The sequence below is a fragment of the Thamnophis elegans genome, chromosome 2, assembly GCF_009769535.1.
Source record: "Thamnophis elegans isolate rThaEle1 chromosome 2, rThaEle1.pri, whole genome shotgun sequence".
Lineage (NCBI taxonomy): Eukaryota > Metazoa > Chordata > Lepidosauria > Squamata > Colubridae > Thamnophis > Thamnophis elegans.
Genome location: NC_045542.1, coordinates 171,115,202 through 171,140,330, shown reverse-complemented (window position 1 = coordinate 171,140,330; position 25,129 = coordinate 171,115,202). Strand labels below are relative to the sequence as shown.

The following is a 25,129-nucleotide window of genomic DNA, read 5'->3' as shown; positions in this document are numbered from 1 at the left end:
AGGGAAGAGAAGGGGATTTGTTAAGAAAGGAGAAAGAAAGGAAAAAATTATAAAATGCGCAGAAGTTCTATTAAAATTGCGAGTTCCGGGGGGGGGGGGTCAAATGGTTCTCCACAGATGGCTTCACAGTCAGCAATAATGATATTAGAACCGAGACAATAGTGATGTTAAGAACGGAGGCTAAGCCACGGGGAAAGGCAGGGAGAAGGGGAGGGCGTCTGTGAGAGTTGTGATGATGGCAGTCACAGTCAGTCCCATAAATTGGGCAGTCTCTACAGGCACCCAACCCCAATCCACGTCCTCTAAAGTAATGTCGGTTTGATTGTCGGTTTGAGGAGGAAACCGGAAGTTCAGCCAGAAGTTCAGCAAATGGCTGAAGTCTCCAGAATGCCACATTCCATGCAGGCAGGAGCTGCTCCGTGGCAGGAGGGAACCCAGAGGGGCATCAGACGGATTGAGGGAGAATGTCAAAAGGACCAGCAGAATTTTAAAGACTGAGGTCAGGTCTGTTAAAGACCCTCTGGGGACTGTTATTTTCTTTTCTTTAGTGTGTGGTGTGAATCTGGCCCTGGTGACTATTTGGAGCAGGGCCATCTTATCAGCATTATGGGCCCCGGGAAAAGCAGTGTACTGGGGGCCCTACGACAACTACTCAAAGGAATAAAAATGTAAACGGTCGATAAAATTAAACATATATTTTCATGTTAGTATTAATTTTAAAAATGCATTAAATGTAATATGTTGCTGTATTTATATGATACAAGGTGCATTGAAGGGTTAACATAAACAGATTCATATGGAGCCCTTGTGCTCGTGGGGCCTATGGGAAAGGGAAGAACAGGCTGTTACCACAGTTCTCATTCGGGCTTCATTTATCCTGCAGCACAGAGAAGGATTGAACTCAGCACCAACTCACCAATCACCGCCAGGAGGAGGAAGAAGAAAGCGCCAGTGAGATACAGCTTGTCTGGACCGAAAAGTCTGAGCATCTTCCAAAAAGTGGCCTTGTCTTCTTTCCGGGACTCCTCTGTGCTTCGCCCTCCTGCCAGGATCCCCCAGAGGAGCTGGGAGAAGCCCACCGCCCCATAGATTGCCAGCCACCAGGACCAAGCGGCCGAAGAGACCAGGAGGGGAGGGTCCCCAAGCCAGTGTTCCACCAACAGGTACAAAGGGGGCAGGATGCTGACAGCAGCCACCGTGGAAGAGGACATCGGGGAGGCCCCACCCACGGAGAGCAGGGCCCTGACCCCCCAGAGAACCAGCAGGTGTAGAGCGGCCTCCAGCCAAGCCGCTGGGACCCCCAGGGGGACCATGGAGGGGCCCCATCCATCCAGCAGGGAGAGCAGGATTCGGTTGCAGAGAAGCAGGGGAACGGCCTGAAATACGACAGGGACCAGCATCTTGCTGACGGGCTCTGGGGAGAGAGGGAAGGATTACTGGTTATCTGAATGGGAAGATTATGGATTGAAGAGGAGGAGGAGGAGGAGGAGGAGGAGGAGGAGGAGGAGGAGGAGGAGGAGGAGGAGGAGGATTATTTAAGAGGAGTGTCACTGCATAAGACCTTTGGCCCCTCCATTCAGCCAGACTGCCTCCCAATGTTTTACCACCCAAGATCCGGCATCTAATCAGCTGACTTCCCAGCAGAGGATTCCATGGCTGCAGCTGAAGCCGAACTATCCATATTCTGAGTGCAGGAAATCTCAGGACAATTTTGGAAAAGGTCACATTGACACTAATTTTGGCTTCTTGGGTTACAGGGCCGCTTTCTGATTATTTTAATTTAGATGCCTTCTGCCGTCCCAAAGCAGCCCGGCACTGCTGGTGAAGGCTGAAATCAGAATAACGGAGTGGGAAGGGACCCTGGAGGTCATCTAGTCCAACCCCCTGCTCAAGCAGGAGCCCCTCTGCCATTCTAGACCAATGGCTGTGTAGTCCTTCCTTACAAACCTCCAGGGACGGAGCACCCACCACTTCTGGAGGCAAGTCGTTCCACCGGTTAATGGTTGGGAGACTGTCAGGAAATTCCTCCTTAGCTCTAGGTTGCTTCTCTCTCTTTTCAACTTCCCTGCGAAGAAGCCCCAGAGCTCCGGCAGAAGCCTCGGAATAGCCAGATGGCTCCTTTGGGCTAGTAAAGGATTTCAATCCCGCTCCCATCCTCCTAAAAAGGATCCCCAAAGCTTCGATCCCGCGCAAAGCAGGACGAAACGCCTCCGGGTTAGTTCTTGGCAGGGCAGGAAATCGGGGATCGCTACTCAGCTGCTTAAAAGAGGAGGTGGACTGCGCTCCCCCTAATCCGCGCCCAACAGGAGCAGCCCTGCTGGATGGGAATGATGGGGAGTGGAGTCCCCCGCACACCCGGAACCGCTCGATCGCCCCGATCAATGCAACCCTCCGCCCTTTTTCCAGCCTCTCACCTTTCGGCCGCGGCCGGGAAAGTCCTTCCATGGCGGCCCTTTGGTCCTTCTTGACCCGAAGGCTCGTTTTAGAGCCGGGCCGGGCTTCCCTCTCACCCCAAAGCTCCCCGCACCCACCGCCTCCTCCTCCTCCTCCGCAGAGCCCCAAATCCCCCAATGTGGCGCTTTTGCTTTTGGTTTGCGCCTCCTGGTGAAAGTCCCTGTGCCGTCGGCTTTTTTCTCTGTGTTGCCTTGGTTGCTCCTGGGCCAATTCAAAGCGCTGCTCATCACCTACCAGGCCTTTCGTGGGGGAAGGCCTGGATCCTTGAAGGACTCCCATCTCCGGTCGTCTCTCCCATCGGGAAGAGCTAATGCACCCTAGATCCCCTGCAGCCACCCCAGCCTCCTGCCCTCTCAGTTGTGTCCTCTGGAACAGGGGTCTCCAAGCTTGGCCACTTGAAGCCTAGAGGACTTCAACTCCCAGAATTCCCCAGGCAGCAAAACTGGGAATTGAAGCAAAGTTGACTGGGGAATTCTGGGAGTTGAAGTCCTCCAGGCTTCAAGTGGCCCAAGTTGGAGACCCCAGTAACATCACCTGCTGGGAGACATTTTAACAGATTAGCAGATGGAAGGGATCTTATAGGTCATCTAGTCCAACCCCCCCTCAAGCAGGAGACCCTACACCATTTCTGACAAATGGCAGTCCAATCTCTTCTTGAAAGTCTCAAGTGCTGAAGCTCCCATAACTTCCGAAGGCAACTTCTGTTCCATGGGTTGATTGTTCTCACTGGCAGAAAGTTCCTTCTGATTTCTAGGCTGAATCTCTCCTTGATCAGTTTCCATCCCTTTTTCCTTTTCCAGCCTTCAGGTGCTTTGGAAAATAGCTTGACCCCCTCCTCTCTGTGGCAGCCCCTCAAATATTGTAACTCTGCTATCATGTTTGCCCTGGTCCTTCTCTTCACTAGACCAGCCATGCCCAGTTCCCGTAACCGTTCATCCTATGTTTTAGTCTCCAGTCCCCTAATCATCCTGGTTGCTCTTCTCTGAACTCTTTCTAGAGTCTAAACTTCTTTTTTTTATAGTGTGGTGAGGAAAACTGGTTGTCATATTTTAGGTGTGGTCTTACTAGGGCTTTATAGAGGGTTATTAGTAGCTCACTTCATCTTGATTGTATCCCTCTGTTAATGCAATTTAGAATTGCATTTGTGGGACCCACCATCCATAAACCTCACAGTCCAACCCTCTGCTCAAGCAGGAGCTGGCTGGGGAATTCTGGGAGTTGAAGTCCTCCAGGCCTAAAGTGGCCAAGGTTGGAGACCCCTGCTCTGGAACATCACCTGCCCAGGGGAGACCCTTGTGGGACCCACCCTCCAAACGCTCTTTTCAGACCTCACAGTCTTCCCCAGAGTAGGATTGGGGCGTCTTTGGAGCCCCCGTGGATTCCCCCCTCCCCCCACCGAATGTTCCTCTTTTAACACCGAATGTTGTCCCTTTTAAGTTTGCTTCCAACGACAGGTAGTCCTTGACTTACAATGGTTCATTTAGTGACCGTTCAAAGTTACAACGGGACTGAAAAAAGTGACATGACCGCTTTTCACAGGTTTGTTTGTTTGTTTGTTTATTGGATTTATATGCCGCCCTTCTCCCAAAGGACTCAAAGATGGAACAAGATGGCCTTTGTAGATCATCCCCGGGATCACTTGATCAAAGTTCAGTCTCATGGCAAGTGGTTCATATTTATGACCGTCGCTGTGTCCCAAACTCACCTGATCCCCTTTTGTGACCTTCTGACTAGCAAAGTCAGTGGGGAAGCCGGATTTACCCATTAACCAAGTTACTGGCTTATCAACTGCAATGATTCACTTAACGACTGGGGCAAGAGAGGTCGTAAAATGAGGCAAAACTCACTTAACAAATGAGGACCCCGAGGAACAGAAATGTTGGGCTCAATTGTGGTCGTAAGTCAAGGACTACCTGTATTCTAAGCTGCCCAGAGTTTTTGTTCAATTTTGTGTCGTTTGGGAAATTGTGCTCACCTTCCCCCACTCAGAAACTCTCCTGTTATTCCAGATTTGCTTCCATGTGTTGTCACTTTTGGGTTACGTTTTTTGCCCTCCAGAGGCTCCAGGGAAGCCTGGAGGGCCTCCGGGGGGGAAGAAAGGCCATTTTCGCCCTCCCCAGGATCCTAGAAGGCCTCTGGAGCCTGGGGAGGGCGAAGAACGGGTCCATCGCGGGCCAAAAGCAGGGGGGATGGCGGGGTCGCGTGAACATGTGCACGGGGTGGTGGTGGTCACCCATGCATGCATGCAGAGGGTCATGCCCATAGAATTATGGGTGTGGACACACCCATGCATGACCCTCCCCTGCGCTCCCCCATTTTTGCCACACAATGGGTAAAAGATTAGCCATCACTGGCCTACATCATTTCTGACAAATGGCAGCCCAATCTCTTCTTCCAAATGCCCTTTTAAGATCTTGCCCCCACCCCCCACTTGAAGTTGACAGAGCGCCAGTCCCTCAAGGTCTCCAGGAGTGTCACAAAGTCACACATGCATTTGTAGCCTGTTTTCAGCGGTTTCGTAAAAGCCTTGTGCAACTTCAGCAGCTTGTTGGCTCAAGGAAGGAGAAAGAAATTCAGCATCTCAAGTCCCATCGCATTCCCATTGTTCTTTATTTACGTTGCCTCCAAAGTGAAAATTCAGAAAAAAGAAAAACGTAATCTTAAAATCAACCACGTCCTTTATGACTCAGAGAGGATCTTTGGAAGGTGGAAGAAAAACGGAAGCACTTGGTACCTTCTTAGCTGAAAAGATACACGTTGGGTGGGAGATCATATTCCCTTCTTGGCTAGGAAAGCAATGCCAGTTCTTTTTTTTTTTAATCACCTCCCAAGGAATAATGTGTATTCTTTTCAACAAAATTGAATAAAAATAATAACATTACAGCATCAACCTTTGCCTTTTGCAAACTTAATAAGTGTTAGCCATTTCTATAACAACTTTTTCTAATCAACAAAATCCAAAGTGAAGGTATCATGTTTTTCTATCTCGAGAACAAAGTCCAGAAGCGGTTTCCAACTAGAAACAAAACAGGATGTATTCTTGTCTTTGATTAAAGCACTTAATCTGGCCATTCTCACTGCTGTTGATGTGGAAAACAATGATGTTTGATGTTGATGTTTGATGTTTATTGGTCTTGTATGCTGCCCACTCCCGAAGGACTCTGGGCGGCTTACAATAAACAAGGGAAGGGGATAAATACACAAAACAACATTTTAAAATACACAACAGTCACAGTTTCCGTGTGGCTGGATATTTCGAGAGTCCCGCCCGGCCTGCTGGAGCAGCCAGGACTTAATGGCTTTGCGGAAGGCCGGGAGGGTAGTAAGGGTCTGGATCTCCAAGGGGGGGTCGTTCCAAAGGGCTGGAGCTGCGACAGAGAAGGCTCTCCCCCGGGGAGTCACCAGCCGACATTGGCTGGCAGATGGAATCCGGAGAAGACCTAACCTGTGAGATCTAATCGGTCTATGGGAGGTGATTGGCAGGAGGCGGTCTCTCAGGTACCCAGGTCCGATGCCATGTAGGGCTTTATAGGTAACGACCAGCACCTTGAAGCGGGTCCGGAGACTAATGGGTAGCCAGTGCAGCTCGCGGAGGATAGGTGTGATGTGGGTGTACCTGGGTGCACCCACAATCGCTCGCGCGGCTGCGTTCTGGACCAGCTGAAGTCTTCGAACACTCTTCAAGGGCAGCCCCATGTAGAGAATGTTACAGTAATCCAGTCTTGAGGTCACAAGGGCGTGAGTGACTGTCTGAAGGGCCTCCCGATCCAGGTAGGGTTGCAATTGGTGCACCATGCGAACCTGGGCAAAGGTCCCCCTGGTCACAGCCGACAAATGGTGTTCTAAAGTCAGCTGGGGATCCAGGAGGACTCCCAAATTGTGAACCCTCTCTGGGGGGCATATAATTTCACCCCCCAGCCTGAGAGATGGAATACTTGGCCAATCTTTGGGAGGGAACATCAGTAGCCACTCGGTCTTGTCTGAATTGAGTTCCAACTTGTTTACTCCCATCCAGATCCTAACAGCCTCCAGGCACTGGCACATCACTTCTACTGCTTCACTGAGTTGGCACGGGGTGGACAGGTACAACTGCGTATCGTCCACATATTGATGGTACTTAATCCCGTGCCGGCATATGATCTCACCCAACGGCTTCATATAGATGTTAAATAGGAGGGGGGACAGGACCGAACCCTGCGGCACTCCCTAATTGAGGGGCCTTGGGGTCGACCTCTGCCCTCCAACAACACCGACTGTGATCTGTCCGAGAGGTAGGAGGAGAACCACCGAAGGACGGTGCCTCCCACTCCCACCTCTCGCAACCGTCGCAGAAGGATACCATGGTTGATGGTATCGAAGGCCGCTGAGAGGTCAAGGAGCACAAGGATAGAGGGGTGACCCCTATCCCTGGCTCGCCAGAGATCATCGATCAGCGCGACCAAAGCAGTTTCTGTGCTGTAACCAGGCCTGAAACCCGACTGAAAGGAATCCAGATAATCGGTTTCATCCAAGGACCGTCGGAGTTGAGAGGCCACCACTTTCTCAACAACCTTCCCAACAAAGGGCAGGTTGGAGACTGGACGATAGTTGCTCAAAATGGCTGGGTCCAGAGATGGTTTCTTCAGGAGGGGTCTCACCACCGCATCCTTTAGGAGGAGTGGGAAAATTCCCTCCCTGAGAGAGGTGTTAACTATCATCCGGATCCAGCCGCGTGTCACCTCCCTGCTGGTCGAGACCAGCCAGGAGGGGCACGGGTCCAGTATACAAGTGGAGGCACTCACCGCTCCCATGGCCTTGTCCACTTCCTCAGGAGAAGCAAGTTGAAACTCAATCCATAAAGTATGCTCAAGACCTTCCCCCGGTACCTCGGCTGGTACCGTGCAATTGGAGTCCAGCTCTGTCCGAATCCGAGCGACTTTATCCATTAAATACTGAACAAATTCCTCAGCTCTACCTTGTAAAGGGTCATCCGCATCCCTCCCTTTCAAGAGGGAGCGGGTTATTCTAAACAAGGGGGCTGGGCGCGATTCAGCGGATGCAATAAGGGCGGCAAAATGCGAACATTTCGCCGCCTGTATTGCCACAAGATAGGCTCTGATAAAGGCTTTCATCAGTGCTCGGTCTGACTCAGATTTACTGGCCCTCCAGTGGCGCTCTAGGCATCTCTTTTGGCGCTTCATCTCCCGGGGTTCCTCGGTGAACCAAGGGGCCCTCCTGGATCCACTGCTTCAGAGAGGTCGCAAAGGTGCAATCCAGTTTAGAGCCCCCGCCGCCGCTGTATTCCAGGCAGCGACTAAGGACTCCACCAGATTGTGGACGAGAGTGTCAGGTATTTCTCCAAGCGCCGTCTGAAATCCCATAGGGTCCATCAGGCGCCTGCGGCGGAACCACCTAATCGGTTTCCCCTCCCTACAGTGGGGGATTGGTTTCCGAAAGTCAAGCCTCAGTAGGAAGTGATCAGACCATGACAAGGGCAAGGTCTTAATGCCCTTCAACTCTAGATCACGTCTCCACTGCTCCAAGAGGAATACGAGGTCAAGCGTGTGACCCGCTGAATGAGTCGAACCCCGAATTACTTGGGTCAAGTCCATGGCTGTCATGGAAGCCATGAACTCCTGCGCCCCATCAGAGCGTTCACCAAGTGTAGGCAGGTTGAAATCCCCCAGAACCATAAGCCTGGGGAACTCTACCGCCAACTCGGCTACTGACTCGAGGAGTGAGGGAAGGGCTGTTGCAACGCTGTTGGGAGGTAGGTACATTAGCAACAAACCCACTTGACCACCAAGGTCCAACTTCATCAGCAGGGACTCACACCCGACAAGCTCTGGAGCAGGGATCCTACGATCCTTCCCTCTGTTTTTAAAAAGTTATCATCGTTAAAAGAAAGCTATTTTTTCAAGCTGACTTTATGTAGTATACAAAACATGTAGTAGATTAAAGTAGTATTAGCAAAAAGAATAGGGAAATATAAAGACCACTATAAGCACTCTTGCCATTACGAAATGATCTATGCATGTCATTAAGACCCTTACACAATTCATATCACAATCTTCTATAAGAAAATTCATTTTGTGTCCTGCTCAATTCAGTGGGGAGGAACTCCCAGATAATTTCATCTTCAATGTTAAAAGATTATTGGGATGTGTTTGATAGCCATGGCAATCGTACTTTGGAAGTAAAATACCAGGAGTTATGGGGAAAGTGTCAAAGTAAGATTGGCCAAACTTTAATGAGTTGGTTGAAGTATTAAAATATATGGGAACTGTAGAGCTTGGGAGCCATCTGAAACAACTAGTGTTTTATGTCAGCGGTCCCCAATATTTGTGGCTTGGCCATGCAGCTGGGGTGAAGTTGCATGTGCATGTGTGTGTGCTGGCCCACCACTCCGGTGTGTTGAGCTGTGCTTGCACATGAATGGACACCAGGCTGCATCTTGCATGATCCAGTTCCAAACTGGCCACAGCTCGGTAGTGGGCCACAGCCTAGGGGTTGGAGATCCCTGTTCTATGTGGGTAACTTCTAGAACTTAAATCTAGTAAAACACTGATTTGGAAAATTATGCAAAAATATAGGTGGAGCTTTTAGCTTGCAACCAGACAGGAGACCTCACCGTTGCAAAACCCCTGACTGTTACTTTATGGTCAGAAGAAAATATGCTGCTGCCACAATATGGCTGGTAAAAATGAAATAAAAAATGAAAAGAAATAACAAATGATAAATACCTTGGATGCCAGCTGTCGTAAGTATCCTACATGAGAACCAAATGCTTAGAACAGAACAGCCCATGATTTCTACTCAGAAAAATGGACCATGAGGAAATTTCTGTAGAAAGGGCAAGAACTGTCCCTTGATTTATTATTATAAACAGTATTATACACAGGGTTTCTAGAGGTCAGGTGCTGAGCAGTTTATAACTTATACATACGCCTGTTTGATCAGAAAAGCACAGGTAACCTCTCACTGGCCTTGTAGGCAGTATTACTTGCCCAGCTGGAAAACGCAGTAGGAAAGATTGTTTCAGTGGTGGGACAACTGCAAGATGTGCAAACTGTGAACTACCAAATGTGATCTGCTCTGCAAGAATTTCTCCTTTCCTTTCCCTTTCCTTTCCCTTTCCTTCACCTTGTTCCAAGAGGGCAAAATAACATTTCAGGAAAACAGAATTGCTAAGAGAAAGATCTTCATGGGACAAGACTACCAAAAGTAAACATGTACACTTTTTGTATATAATACTATAATAAGAAACGTTGAGGAAGTACATGGTCAAAAAACCTAGAATATTTCTCCAAGCACAGATATGCACACTTTTCCTTCAAGAAAAGCTAATAGCAGTAGTAGTAGCAGCAGGAGAGTTATTTCATGTATTAATGAAAAAAATGCTACTACTAGGGAATAGTGTTGTGCTTTTTTAGATTCTAGGACTGAAATGACTATTTTGTGCAGCACAAAAGCATGTGGCCTGTTTACAGCCGACGTGGCGCAGTGGTTAAATGCAGAACTGCAGGCTACTTCAGCTGACTGCAGTTCTGCAGTTCGGCTGTTCAAATCTCACCGGCTCAGGGTTGACTCAGCCTTCCATCCTTCCGAGGTGGGTAAAGTGAGAACCCAGATTGTTGTTGGGGGCAATATGCTGACTCTGTAAACCGCTTAGAGAGGGCTGAAAGCCCTATGAAGCGGTATATAAGTCTAACTGCTATTGCTATTGCTATTGCTACATATGTGTACATGGATGCTATGAAGTTGTATGTATGTATGTATGTATGTATGTGTGTGTGTGTGTGTATGTATGTGTATATATATATATATATATATATATATATATATATATATATATATATATATATATATATATATATATATATATATATATATATACTTAAAGTCACAACCCCTGGTATGCCCAAGTATGGGAGGAAGGTCACACTTCCACTCTCTGTCACCCTTCAGGCCTTGCTCGATTCAGGCTGGTCCCGATCCATGATCAACCCAGCCATGGTGGAAAAATTGGGCCTCAAATTGCGCACTTTGAAAACCCCAATTGTGTTTTGCCAAATAGATGGATCCATTGCGGGGGGGGGGGGGGCCCCCCCATTTTTTTACTGAGCCTTTGGAAATGAGGATGGGTACCCACACTGAACTAATTTCCTTTGTGGTCGCACCTGGCATGGACAAACCACTCATTTTGGGCATCCCGTGGCTCCGGAAGTGGAACCCTCACATTAATTGGCGGACAGGCCGCTTACGCGTTCGCTCGAAGGTGCCTCCAGTGGGGGAGGGCTCTCCGGCCCAACCTATCACTGACATTCCTGAAGTGGCCGCTAGAGGGCAGGAGAGGATTGCAGGAGAGGAGAAAATTCCAAAAGAATATTGGGATCTTAAGGAAGTCTTCAGCGAAAAATCTTCGGACAATCTGCCCCCCCACAGGCCTACTGATTGCTCCATAGACATTTTACCCGGGGTTAAGCTCCCTAAACCCCAGATTTACTCCATGTCGCCCAGGGAAATGGAGGAAATGCGTTCTTTCATTGACAAAAATTTGAAATGTGGTTTCATTGAACCGGCTCGACCCAAAGTGGCTGCCCCTGTACTTTTTCGTGAAAAAAAAGATGGCTCTCTTCGTTTATGCTGTAACTTTAAAAATCTTAACGCTGTATCAACTCAGAACCTCTACCCACTCCCGTTGATGAAAGACTTGTTGGCACAGCTAGGGAAGGGCCACATTTTTACTAAATTGGACCTCCGGGAGGCTTACTATAGAGTACGCATTAAGGAAGGGGACGAATGGAAGATTGCTTTCAACTGCCCTCTTGGTTGCTTCCAGTTCCGGGTTATGCCTTTCGGCCTACAGGGGGCTCCTGCTGTTTTCATGCAACTTATTAATGAGATCTTGCACGATCATCTGTACAAAGGCGTTATCATATATTTGGACGATATCCTTATCTATACTCGCACCTATGACCACCACGTCGCTCTGGTGCGCACTGTTTTGAAAAAACTCCGTGCCGCTGACCTCTATGCCAAATTGTCTAAGTGTGAGTTTCACCAAACTAAAATTGACTATCTTGGCTATCGCATCTCACCTGATGGCATTGAAATGGACCCTGAGAAGGTAAGGGCGGTCACTGAATGGGACGCGCCCAAAACTCGTAAACAATTGCAAAATTTTTTGGGTTTCGCTAACTTCTACCGTCAATTCATTCCCTCTTTTGCTAAGATTGCTCTCCCTATTACTAATTTGCTCAAGATGAAAGGCGACCCCAAACCTAAACCTAATAAGCCTTTGGACTGGAACATGGAATGCCAGGCGGCATTCGGGAAACTTAAACGCCTCTTTGCCGCTGAACCAGTTCTTAAGCATCCTGACCTAGACAGGCCTTTCGTCGTCCAGGCTGATGCCAGTGATGTCGCCGTAGGGGCCATTCTGATGCAAGCCAACGACCAAGGTAACCTGCAGCCTTGCGCGTACACCTCCCGAAAGCTCACTGACACAGAGAGGCGTTGGGCGGTGTGGGAAAAGGAGGCTTTCGCGGTCTGTTGGGCCCTGGCTACGTGGCGCCATTTCCTAGAGGGCGCTAAACACCCATTTGAGGTGTGGACTGACCACAAGAACCTGGAAGCGTTGCGGACGCCTCGTCGTCTCTCCCCCAAACAAATGCGATGGGCCCAATATTTCAACCGTTTCAATTTCACTCTAAAGTATATCCCAGGAGGGAAGAACTTCATGGCGGATGCTTTGTCCAGATTACCTCAATATAATTGCTCTAAACTGAGTATCGTCCAACCGCTCCTGGCAGCGCCGGTACTCACGCGTCAACAGACCCAAGCACAGAGAGAGGTGCCTCAAGATCTACTTTCTGACCTTAAAAAAGCTCTTCCTCACGACAACTGGTTTCTGAACCACCGGGACGAGTGCACCATGAGGGACGATCTACCGTGGATTGGTGCTAAATTATACATCCCCGCGTCCCTACGGCTCGTGGTCCTTCGTCGCGCTCATGACTCCAGATTGGCGGGTCATTTTGGATTTGTAAAAACTTTGCATCTCGTGAAGAGACAATTCTGGTGGCCCTCTTTAAAAAAGGACATTGAACTTTATGTGGCCAGTTGCCCAGTTTGCGCTGCCGCCAAAAAACCGCCAGGAAAACCGCAAGGACTGCTCCAGTCCGTCGCTCGCCCGGTTGCCCCTTGGAAGGAGATTTCTATGGACTTTATTGTTGAGCTTCCCGAAAGCCAGGGGCATACCGTTATATGGGTGGTCACTGATTTGTTTTCCAAGCAAGTTCATTTCGTGCCTTGTCACAAAATTCCTTCCGCCAAGGCATTAGCTAAACTGTTCATCTCCCACATCTACCGTTTGCATGGAGTGCCCGACCGTATTATCTCCGATCGTGGGGTCCAATTTACATCTAATTTCTGGAAGGAATTTCTCAAACGCATTGGCTCCGCCCAGGGCCTTAGCTCCGCCTACCATCCTCAGACTAATGGCGGCTGTGAACGTACAAATTCCGTCCTTGAGCAATATTTACGTTGTTTCATCAATTATCAACAAGACGATTGGGTCGATTTGTTACCACATGCTGAGGTGGCCTACAACAACTCGGTTCACTCCAGCACGGGGTTCACCCCTTTTCGGGTCGTTTACGGTCAGGACTTTGTTCCTATTCCCGAATTGCCTAGTGACCAACCGCAAATCCCTTCAATTGCGGACTGGAGTGAGCGTCTCAGTCGCATTTGGCCACTGACCCTTTCCACTTTGGACGCTGCCCATAAAGCTCATAAGAAGCAAGCGGATAAGAAACGCACTCAGCCCTATGAATACCGGCCTGGAGATTTGGTATATTTGTCCACGAAATTCCTGCACACTACGCAGAAGTCAAAGAAATTAGGACCCAAATATGTTGGCCCTTTCCCTATCGTGAAGGTCATCAATCCTGTTTCTGTTCGTTTACAATTGCCAAAACACCTCAACCGAATCCACCCGGTGTTCCACATCAACCTCATCAAACCTGTTCGGGTTTCCCACTTGCGCCCCCCGGATGACCCTCCGCCTGCTCTGTTACTAGTTGATGGGGAACGTCATTTTGAAGTTCGTGAAATTCTTGATTCCCGCAAGCACCGTAATCGCGTCCAATACCTGGTGGCTTGGAAGCACTTTCCTCCCTCCCACACAGAATGGGTTGATAAATCCCATGTTCGTGCTCCCCGCCTGCTTCAGAAATTTTATGCTGCTTATCCCGACAAGCCTTGACTTTCTTTTTCCCCCTCCCTCTTCTTTTTGTGTTTTGTCGTTTGTCTGTTTCGTGTTTTTTTTTTCCAGGCCTAACAGCCTTTTTCCGGGGGACGGCCGGATGTCAGCTTCTGCCTTGCTGTTGCTTCAGCTGCCATGAAACGGGAAGGGGGGGCTGGTATTTGGGAGGGGTTATTTGATGTGCTGGAGGAATGTTCTAGGATGTACCAGACGTTGGGATTGCGCATGCGTGTGTGTTTCCCGCCTGCATCAACGGCCTCGACATTCCATCTTCGGCCTGTCTTTTTGAAGTTATCTCACACCTGACACTTGAAGGACTTATGATTGGACTGGAGCTATGATCCTAAGGGGGGGGGGAACGGGCTATTCTATATATCAATTGCTTTCGCGCCTAATTAAGCAGACTTTGCTTCGCAACTGCTTGCTAACCATTTATAATTAGTAAAAGTACTTTGGATTTCCTTCCCTTGGAGTCTCTTAGTCTTTCTTTCCTGATTATGTAATGGAGTAATGCTGACAGCTTGTCACAAGAGTCCATCCAGACAGAAACCCAATATTTTTTACTGTTGCCTTTTTTGTTACATTTGTTATATTTATGCTGATAAATAAATAAAGGGAGACTAGTATAGATCTATTTCAAGCTATTTAGCTCTCATCAGCTAGCCATACCCAAGTTTTTGGGAATCGAACCTGTGCTCTATTGCCTCCCAGGCAGGGAGTTAACCATTTGAGCTACAGAGAACGACTCCTTTATCAGCCAGCCAGGGTGGGAGGTATATACTTAAAGTCACAACCCCTGGTATGCCCAAGTATGGGAGGAAGGTCACACTTCCACTCACTGTCATTAGGCTCGTCACAAGAGTCCATCCAGACAGAAACCCAATATTTTTTACTGTTGCTTTTTTTGTTACATTTGTTATATGTAGCTCAAATGGTTAACTCCCTGCCTGGGAGGCAATAGAGCACAGGTTCGATTCCCAAAAACTTGGGTATGGCTAGCTGATGAGAGCTAAATAGCTTGAAATAGATCTATACTAGTCTCCCTTTATTTATTTATCAGCATAAATATAACAAATGTAACAAAAAAGGCAACAGTAAAAAATATTGGGTTTCTGTCTGGATGGACTCTTGTGACGAGCCTAATGACAGAGAGTGGAAGTGTGACCTTCCTCCCATACTTGGGCATACCAGGGGTTGTGACTTTAAGTATATACCTCCCACCCTGGCTGGCTGATAAAGGAGTCGTTCTCTGTAGCTCAAATGGTTAACTCCCTGCCTGGGAGGCAATAGAGCACAGGTTCGATTCCCAAAACTTGGGTATGGCTAGCTGATGAGAGCTAAATAGCTTGAAATAGATCTATACTAGTCTCCCTTTATTTATTTATCAGCATAAATATAACAAATGTAACAAAAAAGGCAACAGTAAAAAATATTGGGTTTCTGTCTGGATGGACTCTTGTGACGAGCCTAATGACAGAGAGTGGAAGTGTGACCTTCCTCCCATACTTGGGCATACCAGGGGTTGTGACTTTAAGTATATACCTCCCACCCTGGCTGGCTGATAAAGGAGTCGTTCTCTGTAGCTCAAATGGTTAACTCCCTGCCTGGGAGGCAATAGAGCACAGGTTCGATTCCCAAAAACTTGGGTATGGCTAGCTGATGAGAGCTAAATAGCTTGAAATAGATCTATACTAGTCTCCCTTTATTTATTTATCAGCATAAATATAACAAATGTAACAAAAAAGGCAACAGTAAAAAATATTGGGTTTCTGTCTGGATGGACTCTTGTGACGAGCCTAATGACAGAGAGTGGAAGTGTGACCTTCCTCCCATACTTGGGCATACCAGGGGTTGTGACTTTAAGTATATACCTCCCACCCTGGCTGGCTGATAAAGGAGTCGTTCTCTGTAGCTCAAATGGTTAACTCCCTGCCTGGGAGGCAATAGAGCACAGGTTCGATTCCCAAAAACCTGGGTATGGCTAGCTGATGAGAGCTAAATAGCTTGAAATAGATCTATACTAGTCTCCCTTTATTTATTTATCAGCATAAATATAACATATATATATATATATATATATATATATATATATATATATATATATATATATATATATATATATATATATATATATATATATATACTTATGATTTTAAACTTTGTCCCAGTTGATGGCATGAAAGCAAAAACTATGGAAGGGGATATTGAATTTGGAATAAAAGTAGGGAGGATGAAAAAGACAACGGTAGATGAAGATAACTCTTTGTTTTCTTAGATAAAAACTTTAATAATGATACATGGAAATTTAACTTCTTATCAACTTTATTGCAAAGCCACCTGTCAGCCTCTGCTTTGCTGCTGCTTCGGCTGCCATGAAACGGGGAGGGAGGGCATGGTATTTGGGAGGGGTTACTCATTGTGCTGGAGGAAGGTTCTGGAGTTCATCGGTTGATCGGACTACGCATGCGTGGGAGTTTCCCGCCAGGACTAACGGCACCGACGTTCCATCTTCGTGATGCCTTTCGAAGTTATCTCGCACCTGACACTTGGGAGAATTATGATTGGACTGTAACTGTGATGCCAAGGGGAGGGGAATGGGCTATTCTATATATCAATAGCTTTCGCGCCTAAATATTCAGATTTCGCTTTGCTATGCCTTTAATAATTAATAATTAGTAAAAGTACACTTGATTTCTACACATGGAGTCTCGTGGTCATTCTTTCCTAATTATCTGATGGGGAGTTGCTGATACCACCAAAAAATTCCCTTGGAGAATCTTACTTTTAACCATTAAGAGCACTAAGATGTGATGGACATTCATCAGTCATGAAGTCTAGCATAAGTGTTAACTACCTTCATAGACAAATATCACCACAGATAAAGATGAATATACATGTCCCAGGATAAAGTTGAAGTATCCAATCTAAAACAGAACTACAGCTAGGTGATGAATTGCTAAAAAACAAATACCCAAGGACTCTATGTACTTCCCATTGTGCTTAAAAATATCTGTCTCATTTTGAATGCAATGCTTGATTACATTTCCCTTGATTACATGTGTATTGAAAACTTAACTTGAAATAAATACTTTTTTCATAACAAACAGTGATAAAGCAGCTTATATGACTGTATTAGAAGCAAATTAGTGGCATATAGATTTAACAAATAGACAAAAATAAAACTGTAATGACTGCTTTTATAAACACAGTGTGTAGCATGATACTAAAATATCTCAGGTTGAGATGCCATAGTATCAGATTGTCCCACAATTTAAATTGGTATAGCTTTTTCATTTAAGAACAGTCTAAAAGTTAGGTGTCCAACAATATAGGAGTGAATATACAAAAGTGCAATGTTCTTTCTGGGTACTTTACTTTTACTTATCTATAGTAATCTTAGATTTCTTTGTTATCACTATTATTGGTATCTGTTTATCACAAAGGAAGTATGCGAATATAATAGTATTTGCCCGCCTCATTTTCTATATGGGCTCATATTTATATTACACTAAGTAAATTGCATAGAAAATATTAGCAATGTTAACTGCAAACCTCCTCATTCAAGTAAACCAAGCACATCATTCAAGTAAATGCTAGAGTTAAGGATATGTAATCAGTGTTTGTCACTGACCTTTTGTTATCACGTTCATTTTATCACCTTGCACTTTCAGATCTTGCACATGCAAACAAGAGAGTTTTTCTACCACTATCTTCCAATCTAGATGAGACTCTTTAAAATGGATCCTTTCAGTGGAAGACATCCATATATTTTTTTATGGAATATTTATAGTAGCAAGGGTACTTGCTATTGACTGGTGTGTTTTTAAAAGAATCACAAGATGTTAATTATTACTTTTCAATGCCTTAATGCTTTGGAACAAGGCAAGTTACTTGTAAGTCAAATGTAAGCCTACCAACTTTTAAGGTTAATTATTGTGACATTCCTGGCCATATCTTTGTTTTCTGGAGAATCTTTGGTGGCATCAGACTTTAAGACTTATTTTTAGAACTTTGAAGCCCAAAAAATTCTCTCTCCATTGTATTCTACCTATGCTTCAAATCTTTACCTTTTCTACAAATTTTATTTTAACATTCTTCAGATTGTGTATTAAATTCTTGTTCTCTTTTTAATGCACTATTTTATATCAGTATAAAATAAAATGTCAATATATATATATAATTACTGTTATTTTACATGTTTTGTTGGATATGGGGAGGTGCATGTTACAGATATTAAAACAAATTTCCTGTATTTAAAACCTAAAGCGTACTTTAAATCTTTTATCAAACTACTTCCTCTATGTAATCCCTTTCATTGAATATGGATTGTTTTTCTAAAATGCTATAACAGCATCATTTATTCACATATAAAAACATGGAAAAATTAGGTTAATATTTCCTTTATGAAGGTCTTATGAATATTACAAGGATGCATTCAGGTCATAAGAAACCAATAAATGAATATTGGTTCCAAGGTGGCACAGTGGTTAAATGCAGCACTGCAGGCTACTGCTAGATCAGCAGTTCAGCGGTTCAAATCTCACCGGCTCAGGGTTGACTCAGCCTTCCATCCTTCCGAGGTGGGTAAAATGAGGACCCAGATTGTTGGGGGCAATATGCTGACTCTCTGTAAACCGCTTAGAGAGGCCTGAAAGGCCTATGAAGCGGTATATAAGTCTACTGCTATTGCTATTGCTATATTAACCTTGGAAAGTAATAACTAAGCTATATGTGGCCTAGAACTAGACACCTTGCTTTATATATTTAAGCTAACATCATCCATACTAGCAGCATATCATGGTTATTTGGTAACATGCATCAGACAAATTAAACATACTAAACAATATCTAAAGGTTACCACTTCTCAAAAGAAAAAATATTTTTCATGTTCAGAGGCCTACTGGGAAAAATATTTTTTATATTATAAGTAGTTTAGGGCAAGGGTTTTAAATTGGGGTGTTTCAACTAATCAAAATACTGTTTTCTTAATTTTTATATTGACTTACCATTTGATATTTTGCAGAATCTGCAATAACAAAGCTTTATATTCTCTTCAATGAAGCCAGGTCTTTTTCTTATTCTACGCCCATGCTTGGGAGGTTTGGGGGTCAAATTTATATCAAACAAATCCCCTTCTGAGGTTGCCATACAGGGTTTGTTGCATTCTGGTGGCAGGGGTCTTGTGTCAGAGCATTCGATGCTGGCTTTTAGCAATAGCAGTAGACTTATATACCACTTCATAGGGCTTTCAGCCCTCTCTAAGCGGTTTACAGAGAGTCAGCATATTGCCCCCAACAATCTGGGTCCTCATTTTACCCACCTCGGAAGGATGGAAGGCTGAGTCAACCCTGAGCCGGTGAGATTTGAACCGCTGAACTGCTGATCTAGCAGTAGCCTGCAGTGCTGCATTTAACCACTGCGCCACCTTGGCTCTTTTGCTGTTGTTTTAAAAACATCTTTGGAATCAGAGGTTGCCATCTTCAAGAGACTGCTGAAATTAAGGCAAACTAACCAGCTCTTGTAATGACAAGTGCACCTTGCGCATGCGCAGAATCACAGGAGAGGGGTGGGGTGGGGCGGGTAAGACATGTCCGGGCATGTCCCACACATGTCTCCAACAAAAATTAAAACCAACATTGCCTAGAAATAAATTCCTTCTAGGGAAAAAAGTGGGTTTAAATGCAGCCCTTGGGAGATTGATTACAAATAAAAAACATTTTTTTATTTCACAACCCCCCCTCCCACCACCCTTGAATGTCCATAGAATTAATCTAGGGTTAAACTAATCATGTACACAGAGTCTTGGCATCTTTCTTGATGGGGTAAGTTTCAACACGTCTTATCTGAAAAATAGGGTTAGGATATTGCACAACAACTTATCTGTTAGGGCTACTCATCATGATGGGCTTAGGCCATTACACATATCCGGCTAGGGTTATGATCTTGTGAAATCTTGTACCACGTGGGTCAATTATGCACATCCCAGCCGGGGAGGAGGGGTATCCACGTCACATCCGGAGGGTGGGGGCTGTGCACGTCACTTCCGCTTAGGGGGCATGATCTGGTGACGTAATCAGCACGTGGGTTTGTTTACTTTGATGACGTCACTGATCAAAAGTACTGATAGTTTTCATTAAAAAAAGGTATGAACTATATCTACTCAGATCAGAGAATCTCCTCTCGAGGGAAGGATCAGACTGGATCTCCCAAGGATCTTCCTCTTCCTCCAAAGGGAAGTTCTCTGGCTGAGCAGAAGATGCAGAGAAAGGATCTCCTCACCTGTCATTCCTGGGTGTGGAGAGGAAAGGAGAGGACTGGTCAGTTTAGTTCAACTCTACTTCCAGGTGGTTTTCCCTTAGATTTGAGGGTTCCTGGCGTCCTTCCTCCCTCTCAAGCCCACACAGGAGTAGAAACAATTCAGGATTTCCTTTTGGTTTTCTTTTAAATCCAAGAATCTCTTCACTTGAAGTCGAAATATCTTCTCCAGGGCCTTCCAGAGCCTGTAAGCTTCAAACTTCATTTCAAAGGTCAATAACCCTTTGGGTCTCCAGATCAGACTGGGCCACTTGCTGCTGTTGCTGAGGGAAATATTCCTTTGGGGCCCTTCGAGACTTCATTCCCACATTGCACTAAACCATGGTTTGTTTCTGGTTAGCCCAAAGTGGGAACCAGCCCTTGTGACTTGGTGCTATTTGTGAACACAGAGCATGATTTATGGTCACAGGGATCCCTGCAAGCTTTTCCCACATCGAGCAGATCCTTTTTGAGGCGCAAGATTTTCATTCCCTCTTTGCCGCTGCAGATTCAGGCAACTGTTCCCTCTTTGGGATCTCTTTTTTTCACCCAAGAGTCTCCCCTGCGGAGGAATGGCAGAAGGAAAGATGGAAGGGTCTCCGTCCTTCCGTTCCTTTGCAACTCCTTCTTCTTTTCTCAATCTCCCTTGGGATCCTCTACTGGCTTTTCCAGATTCCCTTTTCTGGGGAGATTCAGGGGCTCCATACTGGGGGGGAAATGCAGGGATACTGGTCGAGGGAAGGGAAAAAGGCAGTTAGTGATGAGGGCTTCTTTCCCTTGGATGCTTGGGAGGAAATGGGGGTGTCAGTGCCTGTGTCAAAGTCCCTGCAGGGAGGGGGTCTCTGTCTATCTTCAGGACTCCCCAAACCATCCTCCTGTCTGTCTTTCAGGCCTGCACACAACGCAGCGGATGTATGGCTGTGAGCTCCGAGGAGACGGGAGCAAAGGAGGATTTTGGCAGTTTGGCTACGAAGGGAGGACCTTCATCACCTTCGACAAGGAGACCCTCACTTGGGTGGCTCCTGTCCCACAGGCCCAGATCACCCAGAGGAAATGGGACGCTATTCCAGGATGGAACCAGTACTGCAAGTCCTACCTGGAGAAAATGTGCATTGAGTGGCTGGAGAAGTACCTGTCCTATGGGAATGAGACACTGCAGAGGACAGGTGAGCATCTGGATCCAGGCTGGACTTTCCTCCTTTATGGCTGGATCTCTTGTACACATTCAGCCTCTTTGGGTCCCTGGTCTTTAGCCTGTTTGCTCTGGTGGGAATCCCCCTCCTCCTCTTCCACCACCTCTTGCATGTAGACCCCCCCTCCCCTGGTCTACCCCTCCCCCCCAGGGTCCTTCATCCCTCCAGGATCAGCTGGATGAGATTAGGATCAATGGAAGAATTCCCCCCCACTGATGATTGCCCACAGCCCCTCCCTGCCTGGGAAGGACCCTCTCTCTCTTCCATTGGCATCAACAACCTCTCTCTGCCCGCCCCCCCTTCAGAGACAAAATCTCTTTTCCCAACTGATTCTCTTTGATCTCTCTTCCTCTTAAAATTGGGGTTGTGTCCCTTGGAAAGAGGCCTGGAGCAGCCTCAGATTCAGGGGAGCAGAAGAGGAGGCAAAAAGTAGGGGGAATCTTCTGTGTGGTTGTTGTCTTGAAAGGGAACTTAAAAGACCATCTCCACTTTCCCTCCCCTGAAGGGAGCAGCCCAAGATCACTCAGAGTTCAAAGCAGCCAGAGAGGAATTTCCTTGGAGCCTCAATTTGCTTCCGGAGGTTTTTCAGGCTGAGTCCCTGGGAAAGACTCAAAATCAGAAATTCTTCTGGTTGAGCCTTTTCCAGATCTGGATAATTTCCTAAAACTCTTGGAGAGGCTGCAAGTGTGGAATGTGAATCTTTGGGTTAAAACTGGTGGGAGATTTTCCTGTCCTCCAAGTTTCCCACCCACCTTCCAGGCTCTGGAGGGGCTCAGAGTTAATTCTGGGAGTGCCGTTTCTGCAGAGACCCCAAAGGTGACGGTGAGCAGCCGGATGGAGGTGGCAGATGGGATGGAGACGCACATCTGCCGCGTGGATGGCTTCTACCCCAGGGAGATCGATGCCTCCTGGAGGAGGGATGGGGAGGTATGGCTGGAAGAGACCTTCCATGGGTCTGTGGCCCCCAACGCGGATGGGACCTACCACTACTGGCTCAGCATCCAGATCGACCCCAAAGAGAGGAGCCGTTATCAGTGCCACGTAGAGCACGATGGCCTGCAGGAGCCTCTGGACTTGGAGCTGAAGGGTGAGAGGCTGCAGGGAGGGGAAGGCTGGGCTCTCTGGCAGGTGGGAGGGTGGTGGGAGAGAAATCTGACCCCAGCTGTGTCCAGATGTGAGCATAGCTCAGCTTTCATTCATTGGTCTTTCCAGCGTTTGAGGCTGGAGAAGCTGCAGGGACCAGACCGTAGAACTGACTTCAGGTGACGGAAAGGACAGAATCCCATCCCAAAACTTGGCTGATCCTGATGAAATTCCTTATTTTACTTCCAATAATAAAATGCAAACACTGAAACTGAAGTAAAAAGCATGCAGAGCTGCCCAATTCCACTCAGAGTCATGACTTATTGGGGCAGCCTATAAAAAGAACAAAAATGTTTTTGTTTGTTTTATTGTGTTGGAGAAGTTTTTGTTTTGGAAGCTGCTATGAGTCAGAAGGTGGCAAAGGGCTGTTTTTGAGTGGAAAAGCCAAAGATGAATTCAGTTGCCTTCATGCTGGGCTGGTGTGAGAAGGCGGCAGCATCCTGAGGACACGTCCTCTAACAACGGATAGCAAGGCGCCTTCATGTTACTTTGATAAGGACCCAAAAATGAGCCCATGGAGATTTTAATTTGGGATATTTCCAGCTTTCACTTCTTTAGGTCTCTTCCCTGATTGGGAAGGTTGTTTGGGGTTCTCCTTCAATGATCTGCTCTTTCTCCCAATTCAGAACCAACCAATTCAAAATCCAACCTGGGGCTCATCATCGGCTGCATTGTGGCTGCCCTTGTCCTGGCGTGTGCGATTGCTGGGATCCTGGTATTCCTCAGTAAGTATCTTTTTTGGGGAGGGGGGAATGGAAGGAAGATGGGGAGATTTCCCCCCAAGTCTCCCCCTTTGGGGATCTCCTCCTGTTTTCCCAGCCCTCTTGGGGAGCATCTGAGATCTCTGCCTTTTGCTGGGACTCCAGTTTCTATTCAGCTGAGTCTGAGATTCGGGCAGTCCTATCTCCTCCTGAGTTGGGAAGAGGCATCCCAGTTCCTTTGTCCCTTTCAAAGGCTTTGGTCAGAGAGCATCAGAGAAGGATTTCCATGGAAACCTTCCTCCCCTCCCAGCTGCTCCTTCTGCTTCCCCCAATTCCCCTCCATCCATCTCGGAGGCAGCAGGTCTCTCTTGGGGCAAATCAGGAGATGCATTTCTATTTTGAAGATCTTTCTGTCTTGGTTGATGGGACTAAGTGAAGTGAAGCATCTGGAGTTCTTCCTCCTACAGAGGGAGAGTTTGGATGATCTCTGGTGGATTCTTTTAGCAATAGCAGTTAGACTTATATACCGCTTCATAGGGCTTTCAGCCCTCTCTAAGCGGTTTACAGAGTCAGCATATTGCCCCCAACAACAATCTGGGTCCTCATTGAGTTTTCACTGATTTTTATTCTTGCAGAAAAACGTCAAGATGACTACAAAGCAGCACCAAGTGAGTGATTTGTCCTCTTTCCATCTAATCTCCAACTTAGAGCAGGGACCAGGGACACCATTATTTGAGAGGAATGTGTGTATGTATGTGTCTTCCTCTTCATGCTAAGAACCAGGCTGGGGAAGATGGGGGCACCTTTTCATTACAGCCAGGCTATTAGTAGAAGTGGAGTCCTCTAGGAGAAACATCTGGAAGAAGAAACCTTTAAGAAGAGGAGAAGACACAGGTGGCGGAAGGTCCCTCTGACTGAGGACATGCTCTGTTCCCCAAGTAGGCCGAGAGGAAAGGCTTGGCCAAATGAGAGTCAGAAGCTCCATAAAAGTAGGGATGAAAAGGGAGCATTTTAAGGCAAAAGGAGCTTTGGGGGATGCCGGCTGGATCTCTTCTTGGTCTCCTGTCCCAAAGGCTCACAACTGGTTACAAGAATAAACTTTGAATCCATCTGTATCTTTTTAGGCCAGCTCTGCCTTCTGGCTTTGTATGATGTAAATAATAAATTTTAAGAATTCTTTCCAATGCCTTTTAACCAAAGCAGTTTGATCCAAACTCTCTCCATGTTATTTGTGCATTTTTATTGTGTGGGAGAGAGAAAGTGAGGGAGGCAGCTGGAGTCAGAAAGAGCTGAGCTTCCTATAAGGAGGGAGAGACAGACAGACAGACAGACAGACAGACATCCTCCCTCATCCTCTTTTTCTTTCTTTTCCAGCAAGTGACAGAGGATCCAGCAGTTCAGACCAGGGTAAGTTGGAGGGAGCAGCTGCTGCATGAGACATTCTGACCCTTTGCAAGACTTTGGGGAGATGAGGGGATGAAAAGAGGGAGAGGCCCCCACTTTTTAAAGCCCCTCCCCCCTAATTCATCCTCCCTAGGTTCCCTCTGAGTCTGCTTCTGGTGGAATAATAATTGGCTTACTATTTAAATATTATTTAAATTATTAAGTATTATTTAAACTTTGGCTTAGTGGTGAGGGCAACAGGTGAAACTTTGAGTTCTAGTCCTGCCTTAGGCATGAATGTCACAAAATTTTCTCATACAACTCCTGTTTAAGTCCTTTTATTTCACCTTTAATTTCCTATTTTATTTCTTTTATTTCCTCTTTTCTCTCCTCTTTTCTCTCCTGTTTTATCTCCTCTTTAAGATCTCTAAGTTTATCTTCCATTTTAATTGTCTGTGCGTTAAGAGCCACACTTAGTTCACTCAAGATTTGTTAACAAATCCCCAGCAGGGGGCGTAGGGAGCGGAGGCTGCAACCTTGTGCCAGGCACTGGGGATGTGCCCCTGGGAATAGAGGGCGACGATTTCAAATTAGGATTTGGTTTTGAGGCCATTCCAAAATTTATCTTCCAGCAATTAATAAAACTCTGCTGCCTGACTATGCAGCTATAAGTAAAGACGCTGAATTTCTCCCTTTACTTTGAAATTTGAGGC

General features: G+C 46.4%; 3 protein-coding genes across 6 annotated transcripts in view; 2 read left to right on the top strand and 1 right to left on the bottom strand.

Annotated features, from left to right (window-relative positions):
- The window catches only part of LOC116503374 (major histocompatibility complex class I-related gene protein-like), a 556,717-nt gene that overhangs the window by 151,278 nt on the left and 380,310 nt on the right, over nt 1-25,129 (bottom strand). The window lies entirely within an intron of this gene.
- The window catches only part of LOC116503386 (H-2 class I histocompatibility antigen, Q9 alpha chain-like), a 504,076-nt gene that overhangs the window by 365,456 nt on the left and 113,491 nt on the right, over nt 1-25,129 (top strand). The window contains exon 7 of one of the 3 annotated variants that reach the window (XM_032209772.1): nt 24,408-24,440. The exons of the other annotated variants lie outside the window; for them this stretch is intronic. Within the exon in view, the coding sequence (XP_032065663.1) occupies nt 24,408-24,440 (33 nt within the window). The remainder of the gene's footprint in view (nt 1-24,407; nt 24,441-25,129) is intronic. 3 annotated transcript variants of the gene reach the window in all.
- LOC116503420 (major histocompatibility complex class I-related gene protein-like) overlaps nt 1-25,129 on the top strand; it is a 465,627-nt gene that overhangs the window by 397,758 nt on the left and 42,740 nt on the right. The window contains exons 6-7 of the mRNA XM_032209823.1: nt 22,959-23,057; nt 23,669-23,701. Of these exons, the coding sequence (XP_032065714.1) occupies nt 22,959-23,057; nt 23,669-23,701 (132 nt within the window). The remainder of the gene's footprint in view (nt 1-22,958; nt 23,058-23,668; nt 23,702-25,129) is intronic.